We start from the raw sequence: 27942 nt of genomic DNA, 5'->3' as shown, positions 1-27942 counted from the left end.
GGCAAGGGGCTGAGGTCTCTGGAACCAGATCTGGACCCCAGTGGGTTCCCGTCCCCAGTCCAGCCGTCTTTGGGCCCTGCTCAGAGCTCCCATTAGAGGAAGCCACACGGAACTGACTTCTACCCCTCCATCCCACGGGATACATCTTCCGTGTCTGCCCCCGTGGACATAGGATTAGGAGAAAAAGGACAGTGTGTAGCAGTGTTTGGAGTGAGTCAAGCCTGAATTCAAAATCCAAATAAGCCATAATTATGTCACATCCCCAATGAGCTGCAAAATAGGAATCATGAGGCCAACGCCTAGTTACTATAATAGTGGCACTCATATTTGGGCTGTGACCTACCCAATATTTCTGGCACATACTGGCAAATTTAGTCCTTACCCCGTATTGTTCTCAGAAGAGGAAGTTCTCAGCAGGAAGGTTGGCCAAGAGTGGTTTTTCAGGAAGAACCTGCAAGCAGCCAGGGCGAGGCCAGCCAGAGTTACCAGTGAGCCTGCCCAGGGTTCTTCCGGGGGCTTCCTAGGGTGCTGGAGGAGATGGGGATACCCAGACAGTAGAGGGAGAGGAGGTTCCCTTCTACATGGAAAACTCTTGGTTCCACGGTGGATTTGGGGGTCCCAGCCCACTTTGTACCATCAGCATTTCATGGCTCGTGCTCAAGATCTCGCCATCTGTCATTCCCTTAGCCAAAGGCTTCCCACCCTGCCTACCCTGGCTACAATGTTGGTCCTTTTGGGAATGGAACAATCTGAAGGCTGTTTCCCATTCGTGGCTTAGTGGTGGGGATGAGGGTTTATAGGCACTGGGAGTTGAAGGGAAGGGCCACCCAGCATGGAGGGTCCTGAACCCTGGCACCATGGTTGGGGCAGGGACCCCACGGGAGAGAAAGCCACAAAGGTCCACATGCTTCCCAGTTGGGTAAGAACGCAGCCAGGACCCTTTCCTCTCCATCCTTCTAACTAGATGCCAGTCTCCACCTTATCTCTTGTGCCAGCTTCCTCATCCTCATCTAGCCCCCACACTGGCCCCCAGAGGGATTTTCTAGAATGCCAGTCTCACCACTCCCTTTCTTCTCATGCCCCTTGCCCACATTCTCCCTCCAGACCCTAGGCTGCAGCCCAGCCACAACAAGCCATTTCCCGAACACCCCACACCTGCTTATACTCCCCTGCCATGTTCCTGCCTCCCTCTGCCTGGAGAACCTGTCCGCTTCCGCTCACTGCCCACTGTGCCTCTCACCCCAACACAGTCTATGAAAACCATTCTCCGCTCTTTAAGCACGGACTTGGTGCCAGTCGCTCGTTAGGGACATGAATGGGAATGAGGCACCCAGATCCCTTGAGGGGCTCACATCTAGTAAGCCCACATCAGTGAGATGAATGGGGGGGACAGGTTGGGTTTGGGGACACTCCCCAGGCTAGGGAGTCAGCGAAGTCTTCAGGGAAAGGATGGTGGGGGAGCACCCGGCACATAGGAGACCTGGGGATGAGGGGCAGCGTGGCCCTTCCAGGAAGCACATCTGGTTATGTGCAGCAGCAAGGATTCCGACCCAAACTCTGAGGGCACGAGGGGAGGAAGAGCCTTCATGTGAGCAGGCTGCCTGTGGGACAACCTGGACACCGTGACAGTTGTGGACAGTCTGCCAGTGAGGAGCTTGAGGGAAGAGAGGCCACGGGCACGGGCCCTGTGCATGGCTGGACATGAGCGGAGTGGCAGGAGGTTGGCGAGGGGCCGCGCAAACATAGCATGGCAAGGATAGGGAGGGGACAGTTGAGCTGTCCAAGGGAACTGACACTTTGGGTGGTGACCTCCGGAGACAAGGCCATAAGGCTAGAGAAGTAGCTGGCCCCAGGAGTCAAAGCAGAACCCTGGTTTCCAGAGTCTTCAGCGACGGCACAGCCTAAAGCCTAAGGGAGACGCCGGCTGTGAATGCCAGGAGTGAGGTTCCTGGTCTACCTACTGCAAACTACACACACACACACACACACACACACACGGAATAAAGAGAACGCAGGGAGCCGGACCCTAAAAGCAACCTTGTGAAGCAACTGACCTAAACAGCTGGTCCAGGGGGATGTAGTTCTTCTGTCGCCCCCCAACTGAAACTCGGCCACACAGTCCCTGCCGCTGCTGTAACTCTGAAAACGCGGCCTCGGTTCAGATACTCCTCAGAAACTGCACTGTCCCACGCTGTTATTCAACACTTGTATCTTCACGTAAACACTGTCCCTGCAGCTCCCACCCTGCCAGGGTTGGCTGCCAGGCCAGCTTGCTTGGTTTCTCTCCACCCTCTCGGCCTGCTACGCTTCTGCTGCGCTTCCCCGGAGAGCCCGCCCCGCCTCCCCAACTGGACTCGGTCGTTCCTTCCCGGAACTCTGCAGCTCAGAGGGAGGGGGGTGAATCTCGACGTGCCTTGCGCTGAAGGCGCCTGTCCCGTGTGCCCGGCTGTTTTCCGGCCAGCCTGGCGGCACGCTGGTCGGCCTCCCGGGGGCCCCCAGAGCCAGGTGTGGAACAGGTGCGCACTTACTGTAAGAACCACAACACCACCACATCCTCCGTCTCGGGGGTTCTCCGAGAGGATTTCCTGCATAAGTGGGGCCTCCTCCTGGCCTGCCAGCACCTGCCTCAAATGTCAAACCATCTTGGATGAAACTCTTCCTGTCTGGATTTCATAATCCATGCTAAGTAGAAAATCCATAATGGGCACGCTGCGATCTTTCCTCAGTGATTCTGGGTCATTGCTTTGCATATGAATCCTCAGCTGCCGTTCAGGAATGGCCTCTGCTGAGAATTGATGGAGCCTGATTCCTAGGTTGTTCGCTCTAATTTGGCCTCTCTTACGTCATCCTTTCCACTTTCCCTGGTTATCAGGACGCCCATGTGCTGTGCGCCCATCAGTGGCCGTCCCCCTCTGCCCCCCATGGCCCTGCAATGCCCTGCACGCCTCTGGCAGTCTCTCTCCCACTGTTAAGTTGTTGTTTTTAATTTGCTGTGAGCTGCAGCACAAAATAACACTCTAGGCGAAGCAAAACAAGACAGGCCCTGAGTGGGGGATCTGGGGCTCACCGATGCGTCAGCGGGTGGCCTTCATGTATAAGCTTCACAGCGTCTATTCTGAAGGTTTCAAAACCTCTCTCACTTCCTTCCTGGCACTCTCTTGGCTCTGGGCTGCTAAGATGTCTGGCTGGCTAACAGATGGGTCTCAGATGCATCAGAGGGATGGCTGCTATGGGCCCAGCCTGCTGGTTTAGGTTAGGTAAAATGTGCAGGGTGAGGGCTTGGCATCGGGCGTCTGTGAGGATGGGGCTGGGGGACAGGGCGTGTGGGCAGTGGAACCCTAAGGGTAACTTCCAGAGGGGAGGATAGGAGGACCGGCACTCACTGGCCCTGCGAGGTGGGCAGGGTATAGGCCACGCTGACGGGACCCCAGGTCTGGAGTCACTTAGTGACCTGTCCATGGTCACTCTGCAGCTCAGTGGGCTGGGCTGCTGGGACTAGCAGTCTGCCTGGGCCCTGGGGCAGCTGGTCTTCCCTGGATCCGGCGTGCTCCGTGTCCTTCCCAGGATCACTCATCTGTCACAGCACAGGGCAGGAGTGTGAATTCCTGCCCCACTTTGTGGCTTGGAATAAACATATCTCTTCTCAGGACTCAGTTTCCTATACCGTAAAAAAAAAAAAAAAAAAAAAAGGCAAAATGACACCTGGGGGTCGGGGATTGGAGGTGGGAGCACTTGACGATGGAGGCTTTGCCCAGGTAGCAGCAGACCCCTTCCCCTTCTCCTCCCTTGTCCCCCTCCCACCGGGAGCAAGGAAAATTGCATTGAACTCACTCCTAAGAAACCTGGACTCCAGGCCCAGCTCCACCTTTCTTGCCCGTATGACCCTTCCCTCCCTGGGCCTCAGTTTCCCCTCCACATAAGCCAGAGCTTAAATATCTCAACTTCTGAAGTCCCTCCCAGCTGCTGAATTCTACAACTCTCCTTTCCTCCTCCTGCTCTTCTCAGGGGTGGGAGTATACACGGTGTGCATGAGTGTGTGCACGTGTGTGTGTGTGTGTGTGTGTGTGTGTGTGTGTGTACTGGGGGCAGGGAAAGCGAGAGAGTCCTGCAGAGGATGGGGTGGCAGCTTGGAGAAAAGGGGACCAGGACTTTCCATGCCAGTGGGGCTCAGAGCTTTCTCAGCAGCTAATGGCCCTTGGGGCTGTTTAATCATTACAGGAAAGGAACGAAGCCAGGAGCGCCTCAAAGTCCAGTGGAGTGGTGAGCGACTCTAACAGAGGAGTGTGGTGCTGGCAGCGATGGGGCCTGGAACTTCAGGAAGTGGGGTCAGGACAGTGACAGCTCCACGCTCAGCACTGGGCTCCGGAGTCAGCCTGCATGCCTATGACATAGGGGTCCTGGTCGTCTACTTTGTCTTTGTCATTGGCGTGGGGATCTGGGTGAGTAGGTTTGGGGCCTGGTGGGGGAGGCAGGCACAGGTTCTCACCTCTGGCTGGTCGTGGAGCTGGGGGCAAGGTGGGCAGGGGGAAGGGGATCAGGAAAGCACAGGCTGAGATGGAGAGGTCTTTAGGAGTCATTCTCTCCAACCCCTTCTTTATAGATGGGCAGACTGAGGCCCAGAGAGGAATGTGACTTGCCTGAGGGCACACAGCAAGCTGAGGCAGTCCAGGCTGGGACCCCCATCTCCCAGCTCCCTGTCTCTATGCATCTGCTGCCTTTGGCCTCACCCATACCTGGCAGCCCGAGCCCCACTCCTGCCCTCCTCCCCATGCCACCATCGCCAGCTCTGGGGACGCTCTACTCGCGGCCTATCCACCCTCCACTACTGGGTGTCTTGGCAAGGAGTAGGGCTTTCTAACGGAGCTGGGGTTCAAATGCTCATGGGAAGGGAGCCAGGTGAGTCCAAAGGTCCTTCTGTTCTCCATTGTTCACCTGAGCCTCGGTGCCGGGAAAAGGGGCCAGGCTCTGAGAGGTCAGGGAGCCCTGAGTTCAGATCCCAGCTATGACTGTTAGAGCCACAGGGCCCTGGGCACATGCGAATGATCTGTGAGCCTCAGTCTTCTCATCCAGGCAGTGAGAATAATAAAGCCTATGCTGTAGAGTGGTCATGACCATTGAGCAAAAGGACACATTTAAGCATCCGGCAGAGGCTGGCACTCGGCTGGCAACAATACACGTGGCTATTATCACGGCCGCGGCCGCATTCCGGAGGCAGGGGACAATGGTTCCAGTCCCAGCTGGTACTGTGGCAAGCTCGGGAACATTCTCTGGGCCTCAGTTTCCTTATCTGCAAAGCAGGGTGAACAGCCCCTGCCTCCCAAGCTGGTGTGAAGGAGAAATGGGCAAGCAGCTGATTGTTGGCTCCTGGGAGGAAAAGAACCAGTCCTCAGTGACTTGGGACGAGCTGTTCCCTGTCTTCAGCCCTCAGTTTCCTTACTTGTGAGATGATTCCATCTGCTCATCCGGCCCTGCCCAAAGACCAGAGGTGACAAGGAAAGTTCCAGCAAAGGCTTAACAAGCACCAGCCTCTCTCCTCCCCATCACTCCCCAGTGACTGCATACTTTTCCTTGGGGGCAAAGAGGCTCCTTTCACATTTCTCTTTTTCCTTCCTCTCCTTCAGGTATTTCTCCCACCTCTAGACCTAATCAGAGACCTGTTGACTTTGGCATCTTAATAAAGTCTTCCAGTTTCCGCTTCCCTGCCCACTGCCCTGCTGCCAGCCCCTAGTCCCCAGAGGAAGTTCCTTCATGTCCACTCTCCTTTTGTTGTTCAGAGCAGTCCCCCCCCCCCGCCACAGGCTGCAAACCACCACCCACCAGTTCAGGGCAGGGGTCTGTGTGGGTCCTGCACAGGCTTACCCAGCATGGTCTGACTTCAGGCCAGGGCAAGAGAAGCCCCCCAAACAGAGCCCTACCTCTGCCGGGGGCTCCTGGGCTCTCTGTACCCCCGTCCCCAGTGTGTGGGAGTCCTGCAGAAAGGAGGGAGAGGGCGCCTCCATGCAAGCCTCTCAGATACAAATCACTTCCTGGCACAAGTGTGGACAGAGGGAGGGCTCAGGAGACAATAGCCATAATCTTGCACACTTGCCAGGCACCGTGCTGTTCATGAAGGCTTTAATCTCTGTCGGCCCTTTTGCTCTCTGCACCAGCCCAGGGGATGAACGGTGAGGTCCAGAGAGAGGCTGTGACCCTCTCATAGGCACATAGAATAAAACCTGTGAAACTGCATGTCTCAGTTCTCCTGCTCTGTGTCACCCCAGTGCCTGCACCCAGGAATGGGGAGCTGAGGTGGGGCAGAGGTGGAGGAGCTCAGGAAACCTTCATCTCTCTCCCCTTTCTTTCCAGTCGTCCATTCGCGCAAGCCGAGGGACCATCGGCGGCTATTTCCTGGCGGGGAGGTCCATGACCTGGTGGCCGGTGAGTTGATCTTCCCCCCTGTCTCCTCCCACCATTGGATCCTCGTCTTGTGTTCTCTTGTCTGGACCAAGGCAGCAGCCCCCCAGATAAGTTTCCTGGCTCTGGGCTCCTTCTCTGTGGCCCAAAGTCACCCTATAACCCGAGAGACCTTGCTAATTAATGCACCCCTCCCCCCCTCCCCCCCCCCCCCCGGATAAGCGCCTCTTAAGTGCATACCCTAGGCTGGACACTGCACCTACAGAAATAATCTAGAATGTTCCCATCCTGGAGAAGCTCAGATTAGCTGGGCAGACAGACTCACAGAAAACAGGATGAATGCTGAGCTGGGGGACACAGAGGGGCTGTGAGCACGTGCAGGAAGCCTCTGGCCTCAGGGGAGGTGGGATTAGCAAAGACTTTCATGGGAAGCAGACACATCTGCTTAGTACTGTAGAGGAGTGAAGTGAGGGGGGGGGTCACAGAGGTCCAATCCCCAGCATCCTCAGGGAATCGATCCCGACACCTTTGTGAGCCCCATCTCCCCCCTCAGGCCACCTCACTTGTTTCTCTCGCTCCTCAAAACTAACTTCCTATTCCTGCAACACGATGGAGGGAGGTGAGCCCTGCCTGGAAAAGGCAGGATGGAGTTGTCAGGCCCCCTGGTAGCTGAGGCTGTGTGCACGCCTGGGCACGCACAGCTCACACGCATGGCACACCAGTGCATGCTCTCACATGCCACCAGCCGTCCCTACAGCCTGTCTTGGTTCTCACCACTCTTCTTGCCTGCACTGGTGACAGACTCATTGAAGAGTAGAGGGGGCCCTGGACATTGACAGAGCTCTCTGGAAGGTTCGAGTATCTGGGACAGGAGGAGGCAGGGGCAAGGAGCTCTCATGCCTCTAGCACGAATCCCCAGGAGTGTGAGGGGCGAGGGGCTGGAAGCTCACAGGGACAGTGACTGGTCCCTGCCAGCCATCACCTCAACAGACGGAAGGGCACTCTGTTCAGTTGGTACTCACCCTCCCCCACCCCCATCACAGCCCTGGAGATGAGTCTGTAAGAGGGACAAGAAGCAGGACAGAGGGCCTCTCTGGTCCATCCAGGAGAGTGGCTAGGGGTGTCTGGGTGCCCATCCAGTCCTGCAGAGAGGACATCTCCCTGCTCCGTGTGAAACTGTGTCTCACTGTAAGTGTGAGGAAACCTGAGGCCTCCGAGCAGGAGGAGGGTGTCCTCCAGACGAGCAGGGTGTAGAGACAAGCCCTGCCTCCCACGAGCCTCAGTGGGGCAGGGCTTCTGCCTGCTCCTGGACGCACAACCTGCTCTGCTTGGTCCTGTTTGTGACACGAGCCCGTGTGTCTGTGTGTCTGGGCATCTGTTACGCAGGTCCCATTGCTTTGCACCCTTCCCTACCAGGTCAGTCCTGAGAAGTGCCTCACTCCCCTCTCTGTGGCCTGAGCAGAGTGTGTGGCTGGGAAACTAAGAGCAGAAGGAGTAACAGCATCCTTGTCCCCGACGGGCCCGTCTGGTCCCCCTGCCAACCTTGTTGACTGATGACTCCTCCAGTCATGAGCTGGGAGCCCTGGGCTGAGTGGGGCCGAGGCACCTCGCTGCTCCCAGTGAGGGAGCAGACCCAGTGTTCCATGCTCTGGCCAGGCGCTCCCCACCAGCCCTGCCAGCGTCCCCAGGACCACCTGAGTGTGTGTGCATGTGTGTGTGTGTGCATGTGTGTGCGGCAGCACGGAGTGGCTTCAGCATGAGAATCTTTGTGCCCTCGTGCTGCTCAGCTGTTTTCTGAATGTCTCAGTACCTTTCCTTCTTTCTCACTTTCTATCGCCCAGCACCGCTAGAACAGTCAGTGAGTGGGAGCAGGTGAGTCCCTACATTTTACAGGTGAGGAATCTGAAGACTTGCAAGAGGGAGTGATTTTGTTAAAGTCACACAGGGCGCAAGGCTGGAGCACAGCTCTTCACCTCTGTCCTGCCTCTGCCCAGGCCCCGGAGCCCCTCCCTCTGCCCCTTTCCCGTCCAGTGAAGGATCCCATCAAATAATAAGAGATAACACTAATGAGTGCTTATTAGGTGCCCAGCAACAATCATGCACTAATTACTGGAGTGAGACAGCCAGGGTTCAAAAGTTCTGTTGTTTACTAGTTCTGGAACTTGGGCAAGTCATTTATCTGTGCCTTGGTTTCCTCCTCAGTAAAATGGGGATAATAATTGGACCTACCACATAGGGCTGTGGTGAGGGTTGAGTTAGTTTGTGTGTGTGTATATATATAGATGTTGAGAGAAAGAGAGAGAGAGAGAGCAGAGAGGGGCAAAGAGAGGGAGAGAGAATCCCAACAAGGCTTCACACGGTCAGCCAGAGCTCAGAGCAGGGCTTGAGCTCATGAACCGTGAGATCATGACCTGAGCCCAAACCAAGAGTCAGATACTTAACCGACTGAGCCACCCAGGTGCCCCAAGTTAACATATTTAGACCAGTGCCTGGCACTTGGCAATGCTGTGTATGTACTAACTGCTATGATGTCGTCCTTATTGTGTCTATTGCATCAGATTGTGTCTATTGCCTCAGAGTTATATTATTGTGTCTATTGCTGTCTCCTGGGGAAAAATGATCTCAACTCCGAGGCTGGCCCAGCCTGTGCTCAGCCCCTCAGCTCCTCCCTCTGCCTGGCCTGGTGCTGGAGGCACTGGGTGGCAGAGGGCCTCCCTCAGTCCCGCTCATGGGGACCTCCCCTCCTCCCCTCAGCATCCTTGCCTCTGGAGGCCCCTAGATGGGTGGTCCCAGTGCAGGGCCTTGTCCTCCCTGCATGGATGCTGTTTCCCATGGCTTCCCTTCTTTCCCACTTGGCCACTCACTCACTGGGTGACCTGGAGCCAGCGGCTTCATTTTTCCTCACATTATTTCATTCCTCTGTAAATTGAAAAGATTAAACCTATCCCTTGAAATGTTTATGAAGATTAAGTGCATTAGTGCCTATGAAATGCCTCACACCGTGCCCACATACAGTAGGTACCCAATAAACGTCAGCTCCCTCCCTTCTCCCCTTTGCTCCCTCCCTTCCTCTCCTCCCTCTGATTTCCTGACCCAGGCCCTGCTCTATTCACAGCTCCTGAAGCTCACGGTCCTGGCTGTAGATTGATTTGGATTAAAATTGACCCCAACCTTTGACCCCACTTGTGCCTTGCAGATTGGAGCCTCTCTGATGTCCAGCAATGTGGGCAGTGGCTTGTTCATCGGCCTGGCTGGGACAGGAGCTGCCGGAGGCCTTGCTGTTGGGGGCTTCGAATGGAATGTAAGGAAGCTGGTCTGGAGGCTTCTCAGAGATAACGAGGGTCTGAACGCCCCACACCCCACACCCCACACCCCACCCCACCCCTGGCTTTAGTGCTGAGAGGAACCTCGGAGGTGCTTGGAGAGGCTGTATGGTAAATCGAGAACCCATTTCACAGATGAGGAAACCAGGACCTGGAAAAGGCAGAGGGACTCATCAGAGGTCACACAGCACTAAAATCAGGTCCCAGGTCCCTTGCCTCCCAGTTCGGTGCTCCCTCATAGCGTGACATGCACAGGAGGCTGTCCTTCCATGTGCATCTAGGACACGGGTAGATGTCTCTTGTTCTTGTTCTCCCCACTCTCCCAGGCAACCTGGCTCCTTCTGGCCCTGGGCTGGATCTTTGTCCCCGTGTACATTGCTGCTGGTGTGGTCACAATGCCACAGTACCTGAAGAAGCGATTCGGGGGCCAGAGGATCCAGGTGTACATGTCTGTCCTGTCTCTCATCCTCTACATCTTCACCAAGATTTCAGTGAGTACCCACCGCAATGTGGCCATCTTGTCTCCCTGAAAATGCTGAGCTTGAGTCATGGCTTGTTGCTGGATGTAGGGATGGATGGATGGATGGATGATAGATAGATGATAGATAGGTAGATAGATAGATAATTGATAGATAGATAGATAGATAGATAGAAGGGAGGAAGGGAGGAAGCATGAATCCACGTACCTTCAATGCACGCTCTCCCTCAGCAGTGGAGCGATCACAGATGAATGAGAAGTACCTGTTAAGTAAATGACAGTGCGTCTATTTAAATAATTCCTAATCTAGAGTGCATTCATTCATTTCTCTCTCCATTAACTGATCCTCCATTAAGCACCATGAATTTGTTGCCTACATGTCACTGTTCAAAAGATCCTTATTCCTCCTCCTCTGACCTACACTCCGAAAACAAACCTAGGGCAGATGGTTCGTCCATGTCCACACAGAATAGAGCTGTGGGACTGAACTAAAGTTTGGGTCCTGTGACCCGGTGCAGGCGTCCTGGCACTCCGTCCTGTTGTAGCCCTGGGATGGGTTCATGAAACAGCCATGCAATGGGATCAGCAAGCAGGCACTGAAGGGGACTGAGTCCACGAGCTGCCAGGTCGAGAGATGGGAAAAATGGTACAGCCACTTGTCCACCAATGCTGGAAAACAAGCCTAAGTCAGCATGTTGTCTGGTCAGCCGGGTCCTCTAATAAACCCAAACATGTAGAGCCTCCAGAAGTGCGGTCATCTGTCCTGGGGCTCCTGCCCGTCTGGTCAGCGTGGGCCCCCTGGCAGCTGGGCGGGCCTCTGCTCTGCTAGGGAAAAGAGGGCCTCTGGGTGCCTGCTCTCTCTTCTCCAACCCCTGCTCCCCACTTCCTCTCCTCTGTCTTCTCTTCATCCCTTCCCCCCTGCCATCACGGCCCACAGACTATCCCATCAGTGCCACCAGACCTCATTGCTCTCGGTTTCAAAGTTTTATGCGGTGCTCCTCTGCCTGAAAATCTCCACGGCTCCTCAGAATCCCTGAGGCCAAGCCCATTCTCCTCAGCATGGCACTTTAGGCTCAGCCTCATTATGTGATGACGGCTGACAGCACTTGGTATGGCTGAGCAGGAGGCATCATACCCTGGTGGCCACAGCGAGGGCCTCAGGTGACCTGGACTCCTGGGTCCCGGCTCTCTGCAGACTGACATCTTCTCTGGAGCCCTGTTCATCCAGATAGCCTTGGGCTGGAACCTATACCTCTCCACGGTGATGCTTCTGGTGGTGACAGCTGTCTACACCATTGCAGGTAAGGCCAAGGGCGGGTCGTGTTGGGGTGCAGGTGCCTGGAGCAGAGACAGAGAGACAGGGAGAGGTGGAGGGGGGTCACCTAGGGATGCTACAGTGAGCAGGAGCGTGACTAGGGGACTGTCACCAGGAGTAGTGTGGCTGTGGACTGCTCCAGACAAAGCCACCAGCCTGCCTTCCTCTGTCTCCTCCAGAGCACCTCCCATAGGCCTGGGCACCTGGGTTCCTGGCTTGTGGCTAAGTCAGTTTGCAAATATAGGGAATTTAAATGGTGTTTGGTGGGGAGGGAGGGAGTATTCCTGGTAGAACTATCAGCCCAGCAGAGGAATAGTCTTGGGGTATTAAAAACAACAAGAACAAAGGAGGGAGGTGCAGCTGCGGTACCCAAGGGCCACTGGGGAGAGAAAGAGCTAGATTTGAGTGCCAGTGGCTCGCACCAGCCTGTGGGGGGAAGGCAGGTGGCTAGAATCGACCTGCTAAGAGGACTCCATGTCTTGTCTGGTCTCCCCAGTGTGGCCAAGCACAGGGCGGGCAGCCAGAGAGGAACCCCTTGTTGGTACTGACTGATGAGCCCTCTCCTTGGGTCCCCAGGGGGTCTCACGGCCGTGATCTACACAGATGCTCTGCAGACGGTGATCATGGTGGGGGGCGCCCTGGTCCTCATGTTTCTAGGTAAGGTAGAGACCTGAATATACCCACCATCACATCAAAATTGCTCTCCGATTTGTCTTGGGCTTTCACCTCCATGCTGTGACTGGGTCATGTTCCCCACCTCCCTACCCCCATTTCCAGGGTGGGACTGCCAAAGAGCGAACATCTCAATACACCCCACATCCCTCCCTCATTCCCAAGTTGCATACCAGTTCCAAGCCCCGGGGCTCCACATGGGACTGGGAGGTGGGGTGGGGGCATGTGACAGGTCCACTGGGGTCTTGGAGCTGTGTTACTCACTGTGGTCTCTCTCCATAGGCTTTCAGGAGGTGGGCTGGTACCCAGGCCTGGAGCAACGGTACAGACAGGCCATCCCTAATGCCACAGTCCCCAATACCACCTGCCATCTCCCCCGATCTGATGCCTTCCACATGCTCCGGGACCCTGTGAGCGGGGACATTCCTTGGCCAGGCCTCATTTTTGGGCTCACGGTGCTGGCCACCTGGTGCTGGTGCACGGACCAGGTGATGCCCCAGACAAGCTTGGCCCGGACCATCACACACTGGGGTGGCTCCCTGTGGGAAAACCACGCATCTAGGTGCACAGACTGTTGGGACTCATTCCGGGACTACCTCAGGGCTCACCTATGGCTGAGCTGAGCCCCACCTGACCTAAGTGGCACGCCTCCACTGCTCCCTTTTCAGGTCATTGTGCAGAGGTCTCTGTCTGCCAAGAATCTGTCCCACGCTAAGGGAGGCTCGGTGCTGGGGGGCTACCTGAAGATCCTGCCCATGTTCTTCATCGTCATGCCTGGCATGATCAGCCGGGCCCTGTACCCAGGTAAGAGCTGGGCAATGTTGCACTGGGGGGAGGGGTCACATGCTAGTTCTATTAAGAACACATCGGAAGTGCGTTAGGCTTTGTGGGCCGCACATACAATAAGTATTTCAGTAGAAGAAATTTGTATCTGAATATCATTTTAAAATCCTACTTTCCCTTCATAAGGGAAAGAACAATGAAGGCATTCTTGGTGCCTTCTGAGGATGTTTGCCCTTTATCAAGATGTAAGGCCTAAAACGCAAAGGCGTCTACCAGGCTTTGCAGGGTAGTATATGGTCAAGGAATTTACCAGCGACAGCTAAATCATAGTACCGAGACATCTACCTGCCCCTTGACCCTCTGGCCTCTACAACAGACCAGCGTCACCAGTAAACACGTCCCTGTAGGGTTGGAGAGCAAATATTGGGCCGAACCAAGAAGGCACACACAGGTTGACTCGCCCCTAACGGCCATCACTCTTCTATAGATGAGGTGGGCTGTGTAGACCCTGACGTCTGCCAAAGCATCTGCGGGGCCCGCGTAGGGTGTTCCAACATCGCCTACCCCAAGCTGGTCGTAGCCCTCATGCCTGTTGGTGAGTCCTGTCTCCCCCACACCACCCTTCACTCCATGCCCCAGCCTCCTCCAATCCCCAGTGCCCAGGAGGGATTGCACTAAACGTGGACACGGATGCAAAGAGGGAATAAAAAACTTTCACCTCCACACTTCCTTCCCCAATACACACACACACACAGAGACACTTTTCACAAACATCTGTAAGGCACCCATTCTGGCTCTAATCCTGGAAAGGCAGGGATAAAAGGCAGGCCCCTACTCTGAGGCTTCATGCCATCTCTAGGACACCCGGGCTCACAGAGGGTACAATACTATGTCACCAGGGTGGGGACACAGCGGCACCGAGGAAGCCCTAAGGAGGCACCTGGCTCCACCTGGGAATGTCAGAGAAGGTTTTCTGGAGGAGAGGAAACGGAGCTGAATCCTGAGGAACATCTTAGGCAGACAAAGCCAGATGGGTGTGGGAAATGTCATTTGGGGGAGGAGGGGCTGTGTGTGCAAAGGCCCTGCGCTGAGAGAGAGCATGAAGTCTGAACTGAAGTCTGAACTGAAGTAGAGTCACCTGTGTGACGCACATGTGGGAGGAATGGATAGCCTTGGAGAGGAGGCCGTGGCCATGCCTCACCGTGGAGCAGAGCCTTTATGCTGGGTTTTAGGCCAGAGCACGTGAGGGGGACCATCTGCACGGAGGGTTCAGCTTAAGGGGAGGCAGAGAGACAGTTAACAAGGGGTTTGCCGTGGCCCGGGTGAGGGGTGATAGTGGTGTGGACCAGGTCAGTGGTTTCAGAGATGGACAGAAAGGGTTTTAAAAGATATTTGTGAGGTAGAGGCGGCAGGATTTGATGACTGATCATGTTTGAGGGATGAGAAAGAGGGATCCAGGGAGGCCTCCAGGTCCGGGATTTACGATGACATTGAGAGTGGAGACGTAGGAAAAGAGCCAGGTTTATAGAGGGAAGTCCTTGAGTTGGGCTACCCCTTCCCTTCAGTAGAACAAGAAATGAATTGGGGCGCCCGGGCGGCTCAGTCGGTTAAGTGTCCCACTCTTGGTTTTGGCTTAGGTCATGATCCCCTGGTTGTGAGATCAAAACCCGCATTGGGCTCTTTGCTGAGCATGGAGCCTGTTTGGGATTCTCTCTGTCTCTCTTCTTCTGCACCTCCGGCTCATAAAAAACAAAAAGAAAAAGAAAAAAGGGAATGAATGAAAGAAATAGTGGAGCTGGTGGGACGGGGCCTCCACAGAGGGGCTGATTGAGGGACGTAGGGTGGGAGGGGAGCAGAAGAGGGGGGTCTAGGGTAACTGAGCGTCTGGTATGGAGATTGGATATTATTAACCAAAGAAACAACAGGCCCTGGAAGAAGGTGCTGGAAGTTGCTGGCCTAGGTTTGTTTGGAACATTTTGAGTCTTTCAGGGAGACCTCCAGGAGGTGGTTAAGTATTTGGACTGAGAGGAAAGAGGGCTGAGGCAGGGCTGAGGGACAGTCATCTCCCCAGGGAAACATGAGTAGTCATGTTTCCAGAATCTTGGTAATTTGAGTCATAGAGACCTCAGATAGCAACGGGATCCACCCTCTCCTGCCACAGGGGGCAGAACAGGCCCGGAAAGGAAGGAACTAGTTCAAAGATCACACACCTGGTTACTTGCAGAACCAGGAAACAAATCCAGGGCTTCCCAGGGCCACCCGTCCCAGGCGAGGGCCTTAACCTGGCACCTCAGTGTCGGTGAAAAAGAACAAAAACTGAAAACACTCAATTATTAACCGTCACCCTCCTCCCCATCAGGGGCCCACTAACCAAGTGTCTCCAGGCTCTGACGCCCAGACTGAGACGTCAAAGCTGCAGAGAACCTGAAGGACCACTTAGCCGCACGGCTCTTAGGGATGCAGATAAGGGAGCTGGCACTGGGCAGGGTGGATGGGATGGCTCGCCCAAGGCCATAGAGCAGGGCAGAGGGCAGAGCGGGGCGAAGGCAGAGCTTATCCAGAAGACGGCCTCTGGTTTTCCTGGACTCCTTATCTGCATGGAGGGGGACCTCATGCAGGGCCAGCACCACCCCCAGACTCCCGGCTCCGCCTGACGCTGCAGCCTCCATGGCTCCCGGCGGAGCTGGCCTTCACGGGAGACCTCGCCTCTCCCCAGGTCTGCGGGGCCTGATGATCGCCGTGATCCTGGCCGCCCTCATGAGCTCACTCACCTCCATCTTCAACAGCAGCAGCACCTTATTTGCCATCGACGTGTGGCAGCGCTTCCGGAAGAAGGCCACAGAGCAGGAGCTGATGGTGGTGGGCAGGTGCGCTGCGCCCCCTTCCGGAGTTCCCCCCTCCCTGCAGGCACCCCCCCCCCCACCGCCCCCCTCTGTGCCCTGGGCTGCCCTGGGGAGATTCTGCGGGTGGGGAGTCCCAGCACCTGGTTCTAGCGTCAGATCCCTACATGACCTCAGGTTAGTCCCCCGCCGGCTCTGGACGCTCCTCCTCCAGAGTAAGGAGGAAAAAAAAAATCTCTTCCCTCTGTGTTCAACTTTCTCTTGCAAGTGAGCGACAGAGTGAGAGAAGCTGACAAGGCATTTAAGAAGGGAAAGGTGAGCTGTGTGAGTGGACGGAAGTTAGCAAGTAGCTCGCCCCCAGGAGCTTCAGGATCGGCTCTGGGCCATATTCCAGGATAACAGAAAGCCTGTTAATTTTCTCCATCGGACCCCCCCCCCCCCCGCCCCGTCCATCCCCCTTGCATCACACCTGGCGCTGGGCACCCAGGGACATCGTGCCCTGCCCTGCCCTGAGGGCTGCTCGCGGTCTCATGATGCGGCGTGGGGCCTGCCTCCATGGAGATGACCCTAGGAAGGCTGTCTCCAAAGGATGCAGAGCCTTACACACCAAGCTGAAGTATTTGAACTTTCTCTTGTTGGTTTTGATTTTATGCTTTTCAAAGTATCACTTGGTGGCTTATTTTCTTTTCCTCCCTAGGCTTGTAGTTTACACAGGGTTGCTGTGTTTACACAGGTTACAGGGTTTACACAGGGGCACTGTCTGAAATCTTTGCTTCCTAATTTAAGGCTCTGTGACTCAGGTTTCTGGAATACCGTTTATTCTTCCCTTTTGGTAGGCGGTACTTGAGTTTCCATAACTTGCTCTCTTCCATCTCCTGCCTTTGCACACACTGCTCCTTCCACCAGGATGCCTTCAGTCCACTGCTGCCTAATGGAGCCCTAGCACCTGCTCACTCTGCCCCCAGCCCTGTGCACAGCACCTGAGCATCTAAGGATCGCCCTGTAGACTGTGGTAGCTGCCGCTCTAGTGGGGCCTGAGAGAGAAAATGTGTGAGGGAAGGGAGAGGAGAGGACAGGTGTGCAGAGACATTTCCAAAGAAGCGTCCTTTGAGCTCCCTCACAGCCCAGTTTCACTGCCATTTATTTCATCCATCAGTGTGGTTTGGGCGCCATCTCCTGGCCACATGCATTATTGCACCCAGCCCATCCAAGAAACGTTTTTCACTGTTTTCACAAAAAATCCGAAGGAAGTGCATTAGGGAACTTGAGCCTGAGCCAGGATCATTTGAAGGGGAGTCAGGAGACGAAGGTGGAGTACCTGTTATGAGCTAAATGCCAGTGTAAGGGTGCAGGGCTTAGATCTGGAGGAGCCCAAAGAAGGGAAAAGTCCCTGAAGTTAAAGCCATCCTGGAGAAGAGGGTTCTCTTGCACAGGGTTTGAATGCAGAAGAGAAGGAAAGGCATCCCAAGCCAAGACCAGAGGCCATTTACTGAGGTGGGTGGTGCTGTGAAAGGTGTGGATTCCTTCCTGAAGAACAGGTGGGCTTTATGACTTTAAAGACATCCAACTCAAAACTCCTGGGTTTCTTGGATTCTGGAATTCTGATATTCTGGGATTTGAACAGTCTGCATTTCCAGAACCTTGGCATTTCCGGTCTCATAGCATTCTCTAATTTTGTTCCCATGCATCCCCTCCCTTCCCCTTTCCTGGTTCCTTTGCATCGCCTTCCCCCCACCCCATGCCCAGCCACCCCGAGCACGCCTCACGGTGCCCTGTGTCCTCCCTGCAGACTGTTTGTGGTGTTCCTGGTTGTCATCAGCATCCTCTGGATCCCCATCATCCAAAGCTCCAACAGCGGGCAGCTCTTCGACTACATCCAGTCTGTCACCAGCTACCTGGCCCCGCCCATCACTGCCCTCTTCCTGCTGGCCATCTTCTGCAAGAGGGTCACAGAGCCTGTGAGTGCAGCAGGACACCTGTCTCTCCCAGTACACCAGAGGGGCCGGAGACCTGATCTGTCCTTAATCCAGGGTCTCTCTGTGACATATTAGACATACCCACTGCCCCATTCAGGCTTCCGTCTCCCCACCCATCAGGTCTTGATTCATTCATTCCCTCAACAAACATTCATCGATCCTATTATGGGGGCTCCCAGATGCAATGATTTACAAGGATGGGAATCATCCCTGCCAGATGGGAGAAAAGGTGATTCAATAAGAAATAATAATGAAATATAATAACTGCTGTGAGAGTAGAGATCAGGGGCACCTAACTTATGGGATGCCTGGGAGGGGGTCAGAAGTGACATCTGAGCCTAGGCCGAAGGATTGATGGGGAAGAGAAGAGTGTTCCAGACACGTAGCATGGCGTGTGTGAAAGCCCAAGTCAGACTGGAGGACCTCTGGAGTCTGTTTCCTCTCTGACACCATAAGGTTCTGTATGTAGACAACATAACAGCAATGAAGCAAAGTGCGGACCTGGGGAGGACCCTGCAGGCACGCCGTTCATGAAGCTGCTGAAAGCTGACAGCCTGGAGGAGCTAGAAGTCCCAGGAACCCCTCCCCCACCCCAGATAGAAAAGAGGGGCCCAACTCCGCTGGGGCTAAGGGATGTCATGGACAGCCTCTGCAGGAGCCACATGACAGCTCAAAGTCATTGCAAAGGAGACCTCAGAAACCCCTCTCCCGGGGGAGTACCCAGCAATCTGTCTACTGTTTCCAGAGGTCGAATCTCCCTGCTGATAACCATGGCGCACAGCAGGGCTTGGTTGAATTCTGAGTGTTTTGCTCATCCCAGAATTCTTGAAATCGGGATCAGCATCTCATTTTTTAAAATACATATGGGAAACAGGTATAGGTTAGGTCAACTGGTGTTATAAACAAGACAGGGGAGGTGCTGGGGCTTTTCTTTTTATTATTTTTTTTTTTTAATTTTTTTTTCCTACGTTTTTATTTATTTTTGTGACAGAGAGAGACAGAGCATGAACGGGGGAGGGGCAGAGAGAGAGGGAGACACAGAATCGGAAACAGGCTCCAGGCTCTGAGCCATCAGCCCAGAGCCTGACGCGGGGCTCGAACTCACGGACCGCGAGATCGTGACCTGGCTGAAGTCGGACGCTTAACCGACTGCGCCACCCAGGCGCCCCGGGGCTTTTCTTTTTAAAAAGCAAAACAGGAAGAGCTCTATTCTGATTTTTTAATTTATTATAACAGAAAATCAGGATGGGGGATCCTGGTTTTCCTTGCTTATTACAAAAGCATATTCCATTCTAGCTGAATACTAAGCATCTATACAGAGTATTTATCAATTTCTCTTATCATTGCACACACAAAAACTCCAAGCCAATAGGTTGAGTCACTGCTTTGATCGTTCTGGAATGGAGCCAGGATCCAAATCCTAGTGTGTCTGACTCTGGAGCCTGTGCCCTTCCCAGTGCACCACTCTGCCCGTCTTTGAGTTCAGACAAAGCCTCAGCATTAATGGGGAGCTCACTAAGGCGGACCTGCAAATACCCTAACAACCCAGTGGCTTGTAGCTTCCTAGGGCCTTGCAGCTGGACCTCACCCCTGCCCGTGTCTGCCCTCTCTCCACAGGGAGCCTTCTGGGGCCTCATGTTTGGCCTGGCAGTCGGGCTTCTGCGCATGATCCTGGAGTTCTCCTACCCAGCCCCAGCCTGCGGGGAGGTGGACCGGAGGCCGGCCGTGCTGAAGGACTTCCACTACCTCTACTTTGCACTCCTGCTCTGTGGGCTCACTGCCATCGTCATCGTCACTGTCAGCCTCTGTACCACCCCCATCCCTGAGGAGAAGGCAAGTGGAGTGCTTGTCCTGGGGCCCCACGAAATGTGCTCCCTACCCCCAGTGTCTGAAATTCTACCACCAAGTTTTACTCCATTGGGTTGTCTCCTCTGCAGCCACACAGAGTCCTTGGGAGGAGGAGCTCATTGGGTTAGTAATTCCCATGTGAAAAGTAATTCATTCAATGGGAAATTTACTCAATGAGCACCTACTGTGTGCCGGGCTCTGTGCTAGGGTTACCAAGATGAATGGGGCCTGCCAGCAAGTGTCGGGGACAGGCACCAGCACACGCAGTTACTCTACCACAAGAGAGTGAAGAAGGACCAAGCTCAAAGGGAGGGACTGAGGACAGGAGGGGCTGTCACCCCTGGGGGCTGCATCAGGTTCCCTGACAAGGTCACTTTGAGCTGGCCCTAGAAGAAAGAGTAGGGATTCATTGGCCAGTTGAGACACAGGTAAATGAGGGGAGTCCACCAGAGCAAGCCCTCACCACTCCTGTGCTCACAGATTTGCCAGTCTTCAGACTTTGAAGGTGTCTTTTGAAACCTTTCTTCATTAGAGCAAAAGAGTATTGGCTCCGGCTGCCATGACACGAAACCACAATCTGGGGGGTGAAACAACAGAAAGGTATGTCCTCACAGTTCTGGAGGTGAGAAGTCTGAGGTCAAGGTGTCTGTAGGGCTGTTTGCTCTGAGGCCTCTTGTCCTTGGCTTGCAGATGCCTGCCTTCTCCTCTCTGTCCTCACCCTCTCTTTCCTTGTGCCCGTCTGTGCCCTCGTCTCCCCTTCTTTTGTTTTTAAAGTTTATTTATCATTTTGAGAAAGAGAGAGAGAGCACAAGCAGGGGTGGGGCAGAGAGAGAGAGGGAGAGACAGAGAATCCCAAGCAGACTCCCCACCATCAGCACAGAGTCCCATGTGGGGCTCGAACTCACAAACTGCAAGATCATGACCTGAGCTGAAACCAAGAGTGGGACAGTTAACTGAGCCACCCAGACACGCCCCCTAGTCTCCCCTTCTTATAGGGACACCAGTCATGTTGGATTAGGGCCACTCTATTGTCTTCATTTAACCTTAATTACCTCTTTAAAGGCCTTCTCTCCATGTATAGTCACATTCTGAAGTCCTGTGGGTTAGGACTTTAACATATAAATTTGAAGGAGGGACACAATTCAGCCCAAAAATAACAGAGCCCATGCCAGAAGTTAGTCCCTGAAACATTGGGTGGAAGTTATGAATAACACCTCTGACCTGTATGGTGCTTTAGAGTTTGCAAAACGACTTTATACCCTTGGTACCATTAATTCCTACTGAGGAGCCAAGAGAGACCAATTTCTCTGGTGGCTCACTCCAGAAATGGTCTCTCTTCACTGCCTGAATCTTCAACTTCTTCTCCACTGTCTGCTCTCTCAGCCCCACACTGAGATGTCTCACACTTGAAAATCCCCTCCCTTCCCTAATTACGGCTGCCTCCCCTGCCCCCCGCCCTGCTCCTCACCAGGACACCGTGCAGTGGGGTCTCCCCCCCAGGCCTTACTTTCCACTTCTTGTATACGTCTCATCCAGTCTGGTGTCCCACCTTCCCACTGCAACTGCTCTCGCCAAGACCCCAATAACCTTCTTGTTGCAGAAAGTACTGGTCACATCCTCATCTTCATCCTCAGTGAGCTCTGAGAACCAGACACCGCTGACCACCCCCTGCCTCCTGAAGGGCTCTCTTCCGTTCACTTCCGTGACATATTCCTCTCCAGTATTGTCTTTCCACCCTCTGCTCTTCTGCCTTCTCTGTGGTCTTAAATGTCAGGGTTCCTTAGGAACCCAAATATGGCCTATAACCCTTCTCCCCACACTGTCTCTGAGTTATCTTATCTGTGTCCGTGGATTCAACCACCCTCTACATGAAGACAAAACTCAATTCTCTGTCGCTAGCCAAAGATTCAAACCCCAAATCCAACTGCCTCCCGTGCCATGAAGTGACACCGCCCACATACTGCTCAATGACACACGGTGTAAGTCTGAAGTAACATTTATGAAGATGTACTTACAAGGGAAGACGCAGCCCAGGCTCTCACGACCACGCAGAGGCGTAGCTGGACGCCGGCAGGTAGGGCCGCAGAAGACGGCCTCTCACCCTGCACCGCTGTACATATTTGTAGGAATCTGGGGCGGGGCAGGGGATACCTGGGTCAATATGGAACCAAGAGCTGCCTGGCTACGAAAAAAGGCTGTTTGGAAAGGAGGCCGTCCAGAGCTCAGTCACGGTTGGGTCCAACTGATATCAGCCAAAAGACTTGCTGTGCTGTGCGTTCTGCCGAGCCTCCAGAAAGGGAGGAGAGGTCAAGCCACCAGGGCTGTCCACGGGACACAGGTGTGGTGCTCCTCACCTGGACACCTCCACCCTGCGGAGGCGGGCTCTGCTGGCAGTCTTTAGGCAGAGTCCTCCAGCTCGCCCACCACCCATCTGATGACCCACGACAGGAACCTGAGAGCCATGTCTGCGGATTCCTCGCCCGGCTCAATCAATCAGTCACCAAGGCCTGTGGGTCTTCCTCCTCAACATCCCAAAGACTGCCCCCTCCATCTATCCCAGAGGCTCTGTACGTCTTGCTCTGCTTTTCCAGCAGCCTCCAGGCAGGATCCCTTTGATTCACTCTGAAAGATCTTTTTTTTTTTTTTATGTTTATTTATTTTTGAGAGACAGAGCACGAGTGGGGGAGGGGCAGAGAGACAGGGAGACACAGAATCCCGAGCAGGCACCAGGCTTTGAACTGTCAGCACAGAGCCAAATGCGGGGCTCGAACTCACGAACTGTGAGATCATGACCCGAGATGAAGTCAGATGTTTGACCAACTGAGCCCCCCGGGCACCCCTCCAAGAGATCTTTCTAAATTCCACAACTTAGAGTCTCTTCCCTTTGAAGTCTGCAGTGACTCTCCATTGCCTACGAGTTTCTGTTTACGAGTATCAACTCCACAGCCAGATCTTGGAAGCCTCTTGCCATGTGGCACCTGCCTCCCTGTCCGGCTTCTTTCCTCCCAGTTTCCGAGCATGGAGCCTGGAACACGTGCTCAGGGGTGCAGATTTTCAAAGACAGCATTCGGCTGGAGCAAGGCCTCCTGACTCGGCCCTGTGCCTGTTCCTCGAGCTCCTCACTGCTTTGCCGGCCTCCTTGAAGGGGGTTGTCTTTTCCCACAGTAAGACTGCCCCTCAAAAGTAACCGACTCAAGCGGTGTTTTCTTTCCCTCCAGCTTGCTCGCCTCACGTGGTGGACACGGAGCCATCCCCACTCTGAGTTGGAGAAGGAGGCCCCAGAGGGCACACCAGGGACCTCAGAGATGCCATCTGGGGCATGCCCTCCAGGAGGCGGACAGACAGAGAACTCCAGCCAGGACCAAGACCAGCACAGAGGTAGGCTGGGGGATATGCTGGGGGGCACACACCGCAGAGGAGCAATGGGGACAGATGCCATGTCACGGATCCCCAAAGACCCACATTTGGGAGTCATAGGGAATGGGGTCTCTGAGGGATGCCAAAACAGTCACCTTCCCTTCCTACATGGCTATTAAACTATTTGAGAAGACAAACAAGAAGGCAGATGAGAGCCAAAATATTGCCATTTATTGTTACTGATAAAGGACAGGTGGAAAGATTCATTTTATATCCATGGGGAGGTGTGCTTCCTTCTACTGAAGGCCAGCATGAGGCAGGGGAGCCCATCAGCCGCCTGCCCCTGTGAGCACTGCAATGCCGAGAGGGAGGAGGGAGAGACAGAGCCAAGCATGCCCTCTTCGCGCTTCCCAAACCTACCAGCAGGGACGTCTCTTCACCTCCCCTGCGGAGAATGAGCCTCAGGTCAGAAAATCAAAGGGTGTTACACTGAGTTCCCTCCAGATGGAAGGAAACACCAGGCACGTCAAAGTAACAGTGCCCCACCCATATTATTCATTTATTCCCCATAGAGCTTAGCAATTCTGCCTCTAGTCGCACAGAAGCATGGCTGTCCCTCCCGGGACTAGAGCAGCCGTGTGTCTATACAGTTCTCCCCATCTTCATCAGGTCCCTCCAGACCAACCACCATTCCTATGGGCATCCTCCTTGAGCTGCTATGGGCCATATCAATTTTGCCCCCTGGAGGCTCTCAAAGGTGTTAGAACAGTACCTGAGTTAGGTTTACTCCAAGGCCGCACGGTATCTAAAGTGGAAAGTTGGCATAAGACATAATGTAGCTGTTTTAGACAAAATGCAGCTATAGCTTTTCTAGAGTGTGATTAAATAACGCCATTAAAACATTCTGATATAATGACATCGGAGAGATTTCCTAAATAATAAAATTCCTAAGGAAAAATTACAGTCAGAAAAATTCGTTTGCAAGCAAAAGCCCCAAATCAAATTCTATTGCCCTCAGAAATTAATAATTTAATGAAATGTAAGTTCTAAATTTACTTCCCGCCTCAGTTAGAGGGAACCCCAGCACCTGGGTGGAGTTGGGGTGCCTTCGGCAGCGGCCTTGTCCCTTTGGGTTTGGGGGTTCCTCCCAAGCCTCTGGTATCCAAACTTTCAATAACTCAGGCTGAGAGCCTAGGTAAGATCATCAAAGCGCCAGCTGCTGGACCTGAACGGCTGGTGGCACCGTGCTGCTCAGGTCCCTCACCTTCCCCGGCTCGGGGGTGGGGGGGCCTGTGCTCCCCCAAGACCTGAGAAAGTGCCCACCTTTCTCGAGGCCCTTCACCTTTGCTTAAGGCCCTTCCTAGAGAAACAGCCACATGCCTGGATCTAATGACATCGTAAGTTCCAGGACCCCACCAAGAGCTAAGACTCACATCTTCTTGCCCAAACTGTGGCAATTAAAACCAGTGGTCCACGATAAAAGCTATCTGTAACGGAGAATGTAATCCTTTACAAACTTGCAAGGTCAAAACCCACAAGGGCTTACTTCAGAAAGCGCCACTGAAGCTCAAAGTCCGATCAGGTGCCCCATTAGTTCCAGTGTGTTTTGCTCTGCAAAATGTAACCCCGGCCTCTTTCTCAGGCTTTGTGGTCCACGCACCAGGTGGGGTCTCAAAACTGTTTCTCCCCCAGTCATGGCAAGAAGCAAGTCTTGGCCCCTGTAAAATGTATGGCACAGAGGAGGCACAGGCTCTTTTAGGTGAGGCAGGTAGCAAGAGAACAAAGAGGAAGAAGCTGGGAAGGAAGGGCACAGCCTGTGCCCTCCCAGCTGACCCCCAGCACTGCAGACTCATGTGGTGGTCGCACCTCCCCCCGGCTGGCCCCCATGCCACAGGGCAGAGCCCGGCCCTGGAGAAGCAGAGAGATGTCTGCTCCCTATTGGGGGCTGGCTCCCCAGAAAGGCTAAGGAGGAGCTTCCCGCTCCTTCCCATTAAAGGCGAACTCTGGGGGCACCTAGGTGGCTCTGTCGGTTAAGCGGCCGACTTCGGCTCAGGTCACGATCTCGCGGTCCGTGGGTTCGAGCCCCGCATCAGGCTCTGTGCTGACAGCTCAGAGCCTGGAGCCTGTTTCAGATTCTGTGTCTCCCTCTCTCTGACCTTCCCCCATTCATGCTCTGTCTCTCTCTGTCTCAACAATCAATAAACGTTAAAAAAATTTTTTTAAATAAAATAAAATAAAGGTGAACTCTGGACTCCCCCTCACAAAAGACCCACAGGCATGAAGCCTCATCTGTGCTGTCCTCAGGTTAAACAGCAAAATGGCAGTGTGATTTTGTGTCCTAGAAAAAGAACGATGAAAAAAATTGTTAAGGACAGCAGAGTGGATCTGAAGGAAGTGTATACAGCCAGCTTGTGGACACACTTAGATGTGCTGAGCACCTCGTAACAGGCGCTCTGGGCCTCAGGATCGGCACGTGACTCCCTGTGTGTCATCTGCCCCTAAGGGGGGGCCTGAGAATCAGAAGAGAGTACTTGGAGGGGCTTGTAAAATGATAAAAGCTAGTAGAATTGAAATGCCACATGCCTGGCACTGCTTAGTGCAGCTTGTCACTGGATGACCTTAAGCAAGTCCCTTCCTTTCTCTGAGCCTTTCTCCTCCTCCTCCTCCCCCTCCTCCTCCTCCTCCTCCTCCTCCTCCTCCTCCTCCGTACAAGGAGGGAGCCAGACCAGATGGCATCCGGAGTGTTCGTATCTCTGACACTCTGTAGTCACATTGAACTTACCAAGTACCAAGTGCCAAAGTCATTAAGACAGTAATGTGGGTTCCGTTCAACCTCAGTGAAAAGGTTTTCATATTTTATTTTAATATGCTATCCGCTAATGCAAAAAGGAAACCCCCTAAAAATACTTTATTACTTCTTTTCGAACGTAGTTTTTAATGAACTCTGCTACCCTTTAACCTCAAAGCAACCCGGCCCTGGTGCTAGGGTCTGCATGGGCACAGTCTCACGTGTGGTGAGAACATTACAGTTTCCAGAGCCTCTCCCTGCTGCTCCAGCACAAGTCACTTTTTAAAACGCTACCAAATGTCCATTGTCATTCGATGCTCAAAACAACCCGGAGAAGAAGCGCGCGGTGCGGCAGGCCTATCCGAAAGGAAAAGAGCCTGCCGCTGGGAGACGCGGAGGGGGGTTGCACGGGACCTCAGGCAGACCAGCCGGAGCGGCCCTGGCGCGGGAAGATCTCTCCGGCCCTCCTGGGACAGATCCTGCCCCGCCTGTCCTCGTGCTCTGGATGGGGATGAACCCCGTTATCCTCACCCCGTACCCCACCCTGAGGCACTGGGAGGCTCTGCTGGACGGCGGGACTGTAGCCAGACGGGCTGTAGCCAGAGCTCTCTCCCAGTCCCAGCCGGGCGCCCGGCCTGTTGGCTCGCAGGAGGGGCCCAAGCCACCCGCCCCTCTTTCTTCCGTGTCTCACCAGCTCTCCCTCCCCCCACCCCCTTGTCATTTCCCTCCACCTGGCCTGCCCCCCCCCCCCCCCCCCCGCTCCTGGTCCTCAGCCCGGCGCAGGCGCTGGGGCCGGCTGCTGTGGGACTGGTTCTGCGGGCTGGCCGGGCCCCCAGAGCGGGCGCTGAGCCCCGCGGAAACGGCCGCGCGCCAGCGGGAGCTGACCAGCATCGCCGAGGAACCGCTCTGGACACGCGTCTGCAACGTCAATGCCGTCCTGCTGCTGGCCGTCAACGTCTTCCTCTGGGGCTATTTCGCGTGACTTCGCAGACCCGCAGACCTCCAGCGGACACAGAGGAAACGGGGCCCAAGCCTGCGACCTCAGAGACAGGCTTCCCTCGCATCTTGCCATGGAAACCGGCGACCACCGAGGAGACACCAGACCCCCCCCCCCCCCACACCCACCAAGTGAAGAAACGGAGGCCAGAGAGGGCTCTGGGTTTGCTCAGGGCCACACAGCAGGACTCGAACGAGCTCTTTTTCCATTACACTGCGTTACATCCCTACCTCAAAAACAGTTTCCACCCTCTTGGTGCGTCTATTCAGGAGTTTTTACTATGCATGTGTTTTAAGGTGTAAAAGAGTGGAGGATATAAGAAAAAGGGTAGCAAGAACATTACAAAAGTCCAAGTGTATCTTTGCTCACCCATATCTCTTCCTTTCTCCCTGTCTCCTTCCCCTCCCTCTCCAGTTCCCCACCCCCAGTCCTCTGTTTCTAGCAGGTGCTACCCCAGAGGGCCTTTACTTCCCCTGACAGCCCCAAGGGAGTGAGGGACTGGGGTGGAGTGTAAGCGTGGCCACAGACCGAGTTTTGGGCAGGGAGCTCTGGGGCAAAGGACTCTCCTTGGCACCACTCAAATTCTGCCCCTTCCCACTGTCACGTCCAAACACGTGCAGAGTCTCCACGGCCTTGAGGAATTTGGAGTCCAGCTGGAGAGACAGGACTTGTTGAAAAGAATAAGCCCTGAAGAGGGCTAGCATGGGTGGCCTGGGAGCCACGGCGCCTGGGCCCCTGCCCCTCTCCTTCTGCCTGCCAGGCACCCACCTACCCTGGAAAACACCATGACCGGAAACTGGGTCACGATCCCACTCCTGCTCCCACGTCCTCTGGACCTGCCTCTGTGGTGGCACTGATGACGGTTCTGTCATGTTTATCTCCCCTAGGAGATTGAGTACTCCAAGGGGCGAGGACCAAGGGCCATGTCCCGAGTGACTTTGTACCCAGAAAGTAACAGCATTCAATAAATGGTAGGCTTTGCGTGGTGGCTGGCTGGGCTGTGACTGGGGGAGCAGGCTGGAGGGGGAGCCTCCTTCAGCTGGAGTTAACACACTGCGTCTCACGTGTCTGGAAAGAGACCACAGCCCTGTCCCATTGCCAAGGACGCAGTGAGAAGGTCCCTTCCTTTCTCTCCCTGCGTCTAGGCTGTCCCTACTCTCGTCAGACCCTCT

The 27942-nt window shown here is 54.5% G+C and overlaps 1 protein-coding gene across 1 annotated transcript; it reads left to right on the top strand.

Annotated features, from left to right (window-relative positions):
* The first annotated feature begins 4295 nt into the window (after positions 1-4295).
* SLC5A9 (solute carrier family 5 member 9) lies at positions 4296-26755 on the top strand. Its single transcript, XM_047084865.1, has 14 exons — positions 4296-4439; positions 6346-6417; positions 9590-9694; positions 10043-10207; positions 11390-11495; positions 12086-12166; positions 12464-12669; positions 12850-12985; positions 13452-13559; positions 15681-15831; positions 17594-17762; positions 19398-19613; positions 22847-23006; positions 26547-26755. Exons 1-14 carry the CDS (start codon positions 4299-4301, stop codon positions 26753-26755), a joined length of 2025 nt encoding a protein of 674 aa, XP_046940821.1. The 5' UTR covers positions 4296-4298.
* The last annotated feature ends 1187 nt before the right edge of the window (positions 26756-27942 follow it).

This window comes from Lynx rufus, unplaced genomic scaffold (assembly GCF_022079265.1).
Source record: "Lynx rufus isolate CCGP_SWC_20201006 ecotype Redwood Valley unplaced genomic scaffold, mLynRuf1.p SCAF_2, whole genome shotgun sequence".
Lineage (NCBI taxonomy): Eukaryota > Metazoa > Chordata > Mammalia > Carnivora > Felidae > Lynx > Lynx rufus.
The sequence above is the reverse complement of the archived record's forward strand: the minus strand, read 5'-3'. Positions and strand labels throughout refer to the sequence as shown.